The sequence below is a fragment of the Amblyomma maculatum genome, chromosome 5 (assembly GCF_055883805.1).
Source record: "Amblyomma maculatum isolate TAMU_Amacu chromosome 5, ASM5588380v1, whole genome shotgun sequence".
Classification (NCBI taxonomy): domain Eukaryota; kingdom Metazoa; phylum Arthropoda; class Arachnida; order Ixodida; family Ixodidae; genus Amblyomma; species Amblyomma maculatum.
The window spans coordinates 93,968,050-93,980,238 of NC_139348.1; the positions used below are offsets into that span (position 1 = coordinate 93,968,050).

The 12,189-nt window shown below is 47.4% G+C and overlaps 1 protein-coding gene across 1 annotated transcript; it reads left to right on the forward strand.

Moving 5' to 3' along the window:
- Positions 1-1,190: 1,190 nt before the first annotated feature.
- LOC146188736 (prolyl 4-hydroxylase subunit alpha-2-like) lies at positions 1,191-9,717 on the forward strand. Its single transcript, XM_084605125.1, has 2 exons — positions 1,191-2,186; positions 9,223-9,717. The coding sequence occupies exons 1-2, from the start codon at positions 1,191-1,193 to the stop codon at positions 9,715-9,717; spliced, it is 1,491 nt and encodes a 496-aa protein (XP_084461251.1).
- Positions 9,718-12,189: the final 2,472 nt, after the last annotated feature.

Genomic DNA, 12,189 nt, shown 5'->3' on the forward strand with positions numbered 1-12,189 from the left:
TGTACAAAATTTCATGTCATGTGTCACGCGTTATCATCCTCGCTTATGGTTCGCCAGCTTTATTCTTGCTCGAAACTTCACAAAAATATTATTTGAGCATTTTCCTTTGAATTTTTTATTCATGCACTTTGGAAGATGTTCGTTTTTTTTTCTTTTGGGGGGGGGGGGGGTGAGGGGTCTCCGGCCATGCAGGTATTCATTCAAACGAGGTGGCTGATTTCTTAGCAAGATCGGCTCTTAATGGACTAGTGACATATTCCGTCCCTAACTTCAGCCGGTTGGCAATTTCCAGGTTTCAGCGATTCCAGCAAATATGAACAAGGCTAAGTCCCTTACTAAATACCCCAGATTATCAACACTTAGCATATAACTGGAACGTTAGTTCATGTAAAGCCAGGACGTGCGAGGTTTCAACGACGCTCCTGCGGTGCCGGATTCCCAGTTTGAATTTATATTCTGTAGATGGTGGATGGACACCAACAAACATATGTGACTCATGCGGGGAAGTTCAGTCTATGGAACATTTCCTCTTCTCCTGCCAGATGTTTGAACTTGAGAGGAAGACTTACTTGGAGGCACGGAGCAAGAAACCTTTAGGAGTGGAAACTGCGCAGTTTGCGGCGACCACAAAAGGTCACAAGCTCGCGACGCCACTATCATACTGGCGGCGCCTATCGGCGTGGAAAGAAATTACCACCGTTTCGGTTGCCAAGGCAATCAGTCCAGGTTTCTTTTTTGTCGTTGCGGTTTCTACGACGCGCCGCATGCCGCCGTCACTGCATACGGCCGCGTCATGCTCCGTGCCATCGGCGCTACAATTGTGACCTTATCTGGTCACCCGCGCTCGCTCGCGCTGACGGGAGTTTCGCCTCCTAAATGGTTTCTTTCTCCGTGCTTGGAGGTCACCACTCTCCAGGTTAGGCCTTCCCTTGTATCTACCAGGGTTACTATCGTTTGGTGCGAGTGCCAAAGGATTTGCATGGATTCAATATGTCATTTCATTTTAAATTCACTTTTCATTGATACATTTTTCAAAATTCTAGATGGGTACTATTTTTTCGTAATCGCTCTGGTAATTTTTAAATATATACCACCGCCCATTGGTCAATCTCCGCATGTGGGTACGTGCAATGTTTAAAAAGGTCAAGCAAAAGAAGAAGAAAAAAAGGTGTCCAGGGTGCCGCGGAACAATGTCGCTTCCGTTGCGCAGTGCGGCTGTTATTACCGCGGTGCTTCACGTAGCAGCATGCTACTCAGACCTGTTCACGTCCACGCAGGACTTGCAAGAGACCATCGACACCGAAATCAATTCACTTGAGGACGGTCGACTCTTTGTACTTCTCCAAGAGCGTCGCTTGGCCGCTGCAGAGGCTCATCATAAAAACCTCCAGGCCATCGTTCCTGGGCGAGGTGCCCACAATATATTGGCGTCGTTCCTTACCGTGAGCCGCGTCGCAGCCTTCAGCTCGTACTGGTCATCAGGGGAAGCGCTTCTTGCCTTGAACAAGCTTCGCCTGATTTTCAGCTCCCCATCCATGCAAAAGTGGTGGCCTACTGAGAGCGACGTCATGGGGGCTGCCGCCGGGATCTGCAAGCTTCAGCAAGTCTATGACATCCCGGCCACAAGAATGGCGGCCATGAAGTCTCGTCTTCTATCTGCTGCATCACCGGAAGACCTCAAGGACGTGGCCAGAGGTTGCTCTACTGTGGGATCGTTCGGCAACACGTCGTCGTGGTCGCGAGCTGCGCTAGGGATAGATTCCACTCTCCATTGCCACAGAGCTAGAAAACTGCGGCTGGGCCTTCGCTGGCTGCTGAAAAATGATGACCGGTGGTCGAAAATTCAAAAGTCGAAGAGGTACAAGCAGACGTTTAGCTACCCTACACCACCGCAGTCGGACGTGCGTGAATACAAGTCAGTTTGCGTTGAGCAGGGGGACCTGAGGCCTTCTGGAAGAGAGTTGTTCTGCACCATGTCCACGAACTACGGCGATCCCCTCCTTATTCTACAGCCCTACAAGATAGAAGTCCTTTCTTTGGAACCGCGCATCGTAATGTTTCCCGGCTTTCTCACCTCAACAGAAGTGAATTACATCCGAGCCTCAGCGCGCAGTGGTTTCAAAAGGGCCGGAATCTACTCGCCTACGAAAGTAGAGGGTTCTCCTAGCTGGAAAAGAATTGGCAAGGTGAGAGCGCTCTCGTTACGCTGGGTGGAACTGTGCAGCGGTAAGCTTTTGGGGCCGCAGTTTCCTCACGTGGCGATGCTTTTGTCGTTCCGTGTGTGTAGACAGAGGAAGCTAGATGTATAGATTTATCAAGACGAAAGGATTCCAGGCAATATCGGCGGGGTCCTGTGTACAGATGTGTCCACAGCCGTTTTGTCGTTCTCAAAACAGTTAGGATCAAATGGATGGTTGTGAATAATACAGGATAATGTGAGGATACTGCAGAAAAAAATGTCATTCAGATGTGTTAAATAGAGCGAGAAATATGCAAGTAAAATCAATGAGATGTCGAAATAGCCATACAGCTAATGTCGACGTCCATGGGATTTGACGTCATGCCGGCCGTAATTGATATGTTTTTGATTTAACGAGCCAAATACATGCGTGATAGTGATTAGAAGTGTGTAATGAGTCAAAATCTCGCGTCTGTAATATTTGTCCGCGAGATCGGTCAGCGTAATTCCGCGAGCCACAGATACTGCTCCCTTCCTTTCTTGCAAACCAGTTGTAGAACGCCGGTGAACCTTTATTCTTTCAATGGAACGCTGGTCGTGTTCGACATGGGGATGATGATGAAAAACATCTGTTTTATATATTTGCAGAGAGGGTACGGGAGTGGTCCTTAAGGGCTCGCCCCTTACAATTACTAGGTGATCTCCCTCTTACGAGAGCCAATTGGCGTCAGCCGCGGTCCGAGGCCGCTCGACCAAGGCTTGCTGCGCTGTCAGGTCAGAGTAGCCGTCCCAGTACTCCCCGGAAGTGTTGAGTCGGATGGAGTAGATTGGTGTTTCTACATGGCCATACCATGTGAAACATGTCCTAGGACTTTTCCTCGCAGTGTGAGCATTTCCCCGTGCAAGCTGCGCGCGATGTACCGTGTGCGACAACAACGCCCAGGATGTCGCATTTCTACAGTGTTCTCGGAACGTTTACTTTGTACACATATCTGTATGTTTTCGCGGTGCTACACCTGAACTAGTTAAAGCTGTCAAACTGCGCACATCATGTATTTCAAGTTTACAGCGTACTTCTTTTAGCAGCGATTTCTGGGGCTTTTTCAATTGTATGTTATAAGTCGGACATCGGAATATCCTGCACCTATATCGGAGACACATAGCCAGATATATAGCCAGACTAGAGTCTCATTATAAATAATTTTCTGCACCGGTCATTCGCTCCCATGGGGCCGTAAAAGACTGCTTTATAGGTCTAATTTGCGAGCGCCGTAGTTTGAGGCGCGCCAAAACTTGTCTCCGCAACGATGAATTACCGCCTTTTTTTTTTTTCAACAAGACGCTTATGACACAAGAATCGCTTTATGCTCTGCGCTTGTTTCTGCTTGAGTGACCATCGGAGCTTCGCCACATGTATAAGGCGCCAGTGAAACATTCACTCGTTTTCTTGGAAAGGAAGCGACACTCCTGGGCGTCCAACTGCAATTTATTGGACCTGGGTTTTTCTATTCGTTGGTGAAGATTGGATACTGGCAGAGTAGATGCTGCATTATTTCTGTCTGCGCCCATACCTTTAGCAGGCCGCCGAGGGAGCATTTCAAATTCTGTATAGCCTGAATCCTGTCCAATAGCACCCCACGAGACGCAAGAATAGTGACCTTGTTGTCTTGTGAGACCATTTGGCGAAATGAGCTGATGTGGAGTTCAGCAGGAGATACTCGGATCTTGGTTTTCTGTCCGCAGTTTACGCTGTGTTATCTCCTTAGCGGCATCCAGGGAATCACGCCTTTACAGCAGTGCGTCCGCTTTTCATTACCGGAATGACTAGAGTGTCCTGGAACAGGGGAATGCTATATGGTGAGACCACGTGCACACAATTCGACAAGCCTGAAAGCCACCTTCTACAAAATGGATGAGCACAGCAAGAATCCTGGAGAAGTTTCACTGCTGGCCTTGTACTGGTCAGTATAGCAGATAACCTCATACATTAACAAGCCACGATGATGCCTACAGCCAAATGTGCGGCCGCCACTCCTGCTACGGTCAAGTTGACTGCGAAATGAAGTGTGGCCTGACTCTTTTCTCCAAAGGCCAGTCTCACACATACCCCCACAGCCGTCGGGCAGCTTCGTCGAAGGATGAAACCATCCGTATTATATGGATGTATCGATCCAGATACTCATTTAGGGCAACCGCAAACTCCTACCCAAGGTCAACTGCTGGCGTCGTCATGCTGTCTTGTGCGCTAGGCCATGGCAAGCGGAAACTAAACACTTGTCAATTGTCCAGTCGGAGAGGAAGTGGTAACTGCTCTACTCATCCTCCTACTGTGCTGTGTGTCCCAGGCATGAGTGGGCCTTGCAAAAAGGTGTTCCAGGAGAGGGCGGCCATCTTGTTCAGGCTGAAGGTGAAAGTGCAGTGTGCTGGGCAATGTTTCCCTCTGTCCCGGCTTTATCCTTTAGCAAGGTAGCAGGAGCTTAAACGCACATAACAGATACATTCGGGTAGTTTATACATTCCTCACATGAGATTATATAATAATAATAATAATAATAATAATAATAATAATAATAATAATAATAATAATAATAATAATAATTGGTTGTCAGGAAAGGAAATGCGCAATATCTGTCGCACTTTCTGTGTGCACGCTTGAACCGCGCCGTAAGTGAAGGGATAAAGGTGGGAATGAAAGTGGAAATATGGAAACAGGTGGCTCTAGTTGACTATGCAGGTGGCGTAGTGGAGGGCTGCAGAGTAATTTCGACCACTTGAGGATCTTTAACATGCGCTGACACAGCACACGGACGCCTCTCCATTTTCGCACTCAATTCCTGACTCCAAACGGTGCAACACTCACGAAAACGTAGTCAGCGATCACTTTATTATTGAAATTACGCTTCACCGTCAAAACGACAAAACTTTTCCTAAGCACGCAACTATCACGAACTGGGAATCTTAGAAAATGCCGAATAAACAGAGTGCACACATCCATCACGGACATAACGGCATGGACCATCAAACTAGAACAGGATATACGAGCTGCAACTCACTCTACTCCACAGGACTGCCCCAGCGAGGCGGTAGACGCACGCCTCCTCCGTTTGTGGGAGGCAGAGACAGAGCTCGAGCGCCGCTGGCATATGCAGCGATAGAATCGAACTCTTAAAAGAAGACTTTGCAGACTAAATGTAGAAATAGAAAACACGCAACTGCCCTAGAGAGGCAAAATTGGGAAACAATATGCACTCATCTCAAGGAAAACATGAGTCTCTCCCAGACATGGAGCCAATTTAGAGACTTTCTAGACCCAACAAAATCCAAAGCAACACATTGTCACAACCTCACTAAACTCATTCACGCCAGCACGGTCAAACTACCAGACCAGACCTCCTACAAGAGCTTAAAGGCTTCTAAAACCTTCCACCATTCCCACTTCAAACGCACCCCGACTACGAAGGCACCCCAAACTCATCTTAGGCCAGCCCATTATGGAGGCTTAAGTATGGGCGGAGGTTACAAATTGGAATACACCCTCCAGCCCAGGACTCGACAGGATCGCAAACAGGACACTTCGAAATCTGGACTACGGTCCCATATTTGCCATAACAGCCTATTTTAATAACTGCTGACAAAATGGCTCCCTATCTCCCCAGTGGAAAACAGCGCAAGTTATTTTTATTCCAAAGCCAGGAAAGCCGCTCCACCAGACAAATCTCCTACCCACCTCACTTACTTCATGCGTAGCCAAACTCTTCGAGCATCTTGTTTAGACGCGACTGAACAACTGCTTGGAAGATAATGAGCTCCTGCCTACAAGTATGTTCGGTTTCAGACCAGGTTTGGCTGCACCAGGACATATTCCTGCAATTTACAACATCATATACGAAGGACACCAAAACTATATTGGCGGTCGACATCAATAAGACCTTTGATCAAGTTACCCATGCGGCTATCTTAACGAACCTTCAATTCCTTGGTGTTGGAAGACGAATGTACAACTTTATTCGTGATTTCCTCAGTAACAGTACCGCTCATCTTTCATTCGACCCGTACTCCCTCAGCGACATTTCCCTCTGTGTACGAGGTACTCCACAGGGAGCGGTCTTCTCTCCGGCCCTCTTTAATATAGCCATTTTGGGGTTACTCAAATTACTTGATTCGATACCCAACCTGAACTACAGCTTTTATGCCGATGAAATTACGCTCTCGACATGCTGAGGTAGTGACGCGGAGATAGAGGACCGTTTACAACAGCGCCTAATATAATTTCCACATATGTAACTGAGAGCGGGCTGTCATGATCCCCCACGAAATCGGCACTTTTCATATACAAACCTCACCGAACGTCTGGCACACCACTCAGTTTGGGCACAGGATCAGTTCCCACAGTCCCAAACATTCGCATACTATAGGCATGTTTCTCACAACCCACGGATCTCATACTGATACAATTAAAACAATCCAAAAGCACACTCAACACACTATCAGGCTGCTCAAACGTGTGGCACTCAGGAAAAAAGACTTACGGGAATCAAACACGCTTCAATTTATACAGGCTTACATTACCGGCAGAATCACATACGCACTACCATACCTCGATCCCCCTCCTAGCGAAAGATAGGGAACGCTTAGATGGCCTGGTTAGGAGCAGCACGCGTGCCGCTTTACCCCTTCCCCCAAGCGCTTTCACAGAGCGCCTCCTACGACTGGGAATACACAACACTTTCGAGGAACTCTGTGGAGCAACAAAAACAGCACAACTAGACAGACTCACACGAACCCCTACGGGACGAGCTCTTTTGCAGTCGCTTCACCTATCGCTCGTCGGTGGGATATCCGGCACTGACCCAAGCCCCACTGCCACACGAGCTTCCAGATACCCCCCTCCCAAAACACATACATCCAGAACGCGATGAAAAACGCAGGAAGGTCCAGGCCTTGGCACTGCACAGATATATTATGAAGATTCCAATTTTGTATACACTGATGCCTCGCTATACATCAGGCGCACAGGCAGCGATAGTGACTGTTTGCAGTGACGGCTGCCCTGTCACAGCAAGAACTATTTAGACCTTATCTACAACCACGGCAGAGGAGGCGGCTATCGCTCTAGCCATCTCTTCCTCGATTGCCACCAAAATTATATCCGACTCTCAAACAGTCATCCTAAATTTTAGACCTGGACGCATCTCCTGGCCAGCCAGCGCCATACTCAGACGCTGGACCCCAACCAGAAAGGTAACACTTATCTGGCGCTAGGCCATGCGGACTACCCGGAAACGAGGAGGCACACGCCATCGCCCAAGATTTTACCCTCCGGCGGATAGCACTACGTCGCCTCTGTCGATGGGGAGTGTCTGCTAAACTTAAGAGATATTCTTGAATACTATCGCTCCAATAGACAGATATACGCAGCTCCTCACCCATTGCTATCCAACATGCAATCAACTTTCTGGCGGCGGCTACAAATCCGTACGCGCCCGTACCCGATAGTCATGCACGGTCGTTTCCCCTACCTTTTCTCCGCCTCTTGGGAACTATGCAGCAAGCCGGCTGATTAGCCGACCGATTTCCTTCATTTACTACTCACCTGTTCCACATACCCACATCCTTCCTCCTCAGAGGTGGCACTCGCTTACTGGGAACAGCTCATGTCGAGCTCATCGCTACAAAATCAGCGACTCACGATCACAGTGCCACTAACAGGTAGGCAACCAGAGGCTCGTACACCATATGTAAGAGAGGTCCCGTTGCGGAGCTCCTCCCATAGGCCGCGAGGGAGCTCTGTCCTCACCTGTATTTTAATGGACAATAAAATTTACACCACCACCTCTCCATTTTACCTCCATCGATATGCAGCCGCAAGCGGTCAGATCCCTCACAAGCATCTTCAGAGCCAGTGGCAGTCTCACGTCGAGACAATGGGCCTTTTTTCAGTAGCGCTCCACTTTTGCGGCCGCCAGGCGAAGTACAATTTATGGACAGGTTACCGAGAATTTGTGCAGAAATTCGTTCCTAGTAGCAAAGTGAGCTTAGTAGCAGAGTGGGTTTACTTTCCAGACAGTAGTTTAGTGCAGGGTTGGTCTCGCCTCGCCTGTGCAGAGACGCATGAGCCATATCTGAACATACCTTGACACACTACCCCCAACCCCCTGTTAAATGATAACAGGTAGCTGGCGAACTTTCCCGTGTCTTCTCTGTTGAGGCAAGCTGGCGGAGGCGCGTACAATATAATGCGTTCATTCTGAATGCCTAGAAAATGCTAGCATTGCACGAAATTATTGTGCAGCAGTTCGTCGCGTCGATGGAGCGAGGGGTATCATTTCCTTGAAACGCACGTGCAGCTAAGTCCTCCTACTATTTTTTCGCTTGGTATCCCGGCCAAAATGGCGGGCTAAGGAAGCTTTGCGCATGCGCAGTAGCGCTACTTGGAAAAGGTGCATTTATCTTTGTCATTTTTAAACTTGTGATGGCAAACTGAAAAATACAAGCATAATTGTGTTCTAATAAGTTTTATTTCAAAAAATTATATTATCCCGTTATGATATAGGTGCGAACATTGACAAATGCATTCGGCAAAAGCACACCTGCTAAATATCAAGAAGGCGCCTCTCCGGGACTTATTCGTACGTTGCTTAAGTGTCATCTAGTTATAATACATGTACTGGGCTCATGAAAAGCAGCAATATTCAGTAAAGTACATACATTATCGGTACATTGCATTAAACTCGTCAGTGTTATGTACAATTTATGTTCTCAAATGTTGAACTCGGAAGGTTGCTGCGCAATGGATGCTCATGAGTGTTAATGTGATGCAATTCAAACATATATTGACAACGCACCTCAGGCAGCGTTATAGTGACATCACATTTTGTTACTTGTAGGCAACACTGAGACAGTGTTTGCAGGAGGTAGTCATGATGAGTTTGCCTCACCTGCCGACGGGCGAGCTCTTCGCTTAATATCCGCTGTCCATTCGCATTGCCGAAAATCGCAATGACGAGTTTTCGGTTGATTTCATGTTAATTTTCCTCATGCAGGTTTCGTGGCTTTGGGACATCCAGCATCCTCTACTTCAGCGCCTGACCCGACGCATAGCCACGGCGACGCATCTGTCGCTAGAGTCAGCCGAGGCTTACCAGGTGTCCAACTACGGCCTCGGAGGACATTACACGCCACACACGGACGCTCAAGACTTTTATCAAATTGCAGACAATGTCAATGTCAACGACGGCGCGCGGCTGGCCACATTCATCGCGTACCTCACGAACGTGGCGGCGGGTGGCGCCACCGCCTTCACTCATCAAGGCATCGCAGTGAAGCCGCGAGTCGGTGATGCCCTTTTCTGGTACGACGTGAAGCCGTACGAAGGAAATGATGGCCCAAAACACTTTTCTTTCTGGCACCAGAAGAGAAGAGTTGACGATCGTACGGAGCACGTGGGATGCCCCGTCCTCTGGGGCTCCAAATGGATAACCACCAAGTGGATCCGAGAGAGAACGAACGTTATCGTCCACTATGACACCCCCTGCTGACGACGGCAATTGATGAGAAAACAATGCTTTATAAAGGCTCAAGGATACCATATGTCTCACTCGGTATTCTCTAAAGCTTCCCTTTTCATTCAGCTTTGGTTGTTGAACGCCGATTCGATATTAAATGCTTTGAGTTAGATACTAGTTGTTTTGCAGTAACCGCCATTAACAATGAGTGTGCGGTTTTTGAATGAATATGAAGGAATATGAAGTTTCAAAAATAGAATTAAAATCATTCGGAAATATACGTGATGTTTTACTTAAGACCATCAGAAATTCCAAAGAATGATTTTATTTTTAGATAGAAATGAGGTTGCTTTCCTGTATGCAGCTGTCAAGTGTACATCGTATTACATCTAAGGCAGGGTGCTTAACTAGAAAATTGGGGGACACTTAAGCTCTGCCCTAAAATGTATGACGAGAAATTTTTAATCGCTTCCGACTGCTCTTGAAGATTTTCGTTGTTTTAAAGGTTTAAAACAGTAGAGCAAATAATAGAAATAGTACTAAAGTTAAGGGACAATGTAGCATCAACATTGCATCTTATGTTATCGCATTTGACCCTTCACGCAACTTAAGCATCCCTATTAATACAATTTCTGATGTTGGAAACTCTTTTTGACCCAACTCCATAATTTCTCTTTCTTTCTCTGCTTGATTCTTTCACTGAGAGGGAAGTTTCAATAACTTGATTCTAAATTTTGATTGCCTTGGCTTTGGTTAGCTTTTGAGTGGGAATAAAGCTGAATCGGTTCCGCACAAATACCTCCCAGGAAGTCGGGCTACATGATCGCAATATCCTTGGCCGATGGCTGCCTAGCAGCGTAAATGCGAGCTACGATACGTTACTGTTAAGCCGACAATCGGATTAGGCGGCACCCAGCAAGTACGAGGAATGTGTCTGCCCTGACTTCCAAACCGAAATCATCAGACTTTCACCCTAAATAATTTCGTCGAAATGCGTCCAATTTGAGCCAGCTCGTGGCAGTAATGCCAGCGGCCGCGGCTTTATGGCCCATGCACTGCCTGCCGCCCGGGGGTCGCGCTCTGCGAGTTCTTGCATGGAATGGTATTTCTTCTAAGGATGCCCGCATCATATGCAGGTGCATATAACGTGGATGCGTTTGCAATGGCATGATGAGTTGGAAAAACACTGGGAGACGCTTAGGGGTTTTGAAGGTATCCTCTTTATTCATTCATTTTGCTACTGGCTTAATCATGTTGTCTTGTATTCATCACTATATTTATCTACACATACTTATTAGCATAGAATCGTAAGATCCCATATTATGTGAAAGAGATCCCCGAGCGTAGCTATATAAGCCCCCGCTTTAACTAGCCGCAAGAACGTGCCTTCATGGTCTAGGGTATATATAGCAAGCTTCTACGTTATCCATGCCCGGTCATCCACCCTAGTGCGGCAGTTCAATATGTGTGTGTTGTGTTGTGTTTTGTGGCACATAGGCAGCTAAGGCCATCATGCGCCAAACTCGGGGTTTGCGTATCTGTTTGGTGAAAGGAAGCAAGCGATTATTTTAATACACTAGTTCAATATGTGTTGGCTACTAGTCTGGGGTGCCATCGCTGCTTCACGCGGGCCACCAAGAACTGAATGCTCATCGTGGTGCGCTCGCATCGCAAGACTTCGCACTTCATGCGCTTCACTTGATTCTGCGTGGCAGTCTTTGCCTGCGACTTTTGCATTGCGATGCGCGCCTCACTGCGGAGAAACATCTCACTCATTTGCCGCGTCATTTTGTCTTTTGACGCGAAGCAGAGACCGCAACTCACACTTGCCACCTAGCCACTCGGACTCAGCTGGTATACTGATGGCGCCGCACACAACTTGTACGCACAGAGTGACCGCAGCGAGCCGCACCAGTATAATTGTGGGGTCTTTTTTTTTTGTTACTTGCATTGCTAAAATTACATGGTGACGCTTGGCTTAAATTCTATGCATATGCCATGCTCGCTTGTTTTGAACTCGTTTTTTTTTTTTAAGCCGAGGCACGTCCATTTAAAGCCCTGAGCTCCGAATTTTATCTTCAAGACCCCTGGAGAGCGATGAATTCTGCTTGCAGGGCGCCTGTCCGCGACTGCAGTGGTGTACAAATCACATATACCCAGTGAGCGCATAATTTTGTTTGTCTTGCTGTAGCCGAAAGCACAAAATAAGACCGGATTGGAGTGCCAGTGTGAAGTTGCAGTCGACGGGAGTGCGCGAGTCGTTTCGGCACGTCGTCACACTTCTGAACTGCCGATCGGACAACCAAGGACTGTTGGTGACATGAAAAATAATGGTTTATTGTCTCAACGTATTAACAAACGTGGAGACTCGAGCCTGTCAAAGCCAACAGAAGACTTTCAGGACTAGACCCGACATTAACGCCGAGTGTCCAGCAACCTATATTAGACTATCGGAATGAGACATCCCAGTAAAAAAAGAAAAAAATGTCACAACCAATTAGTTTC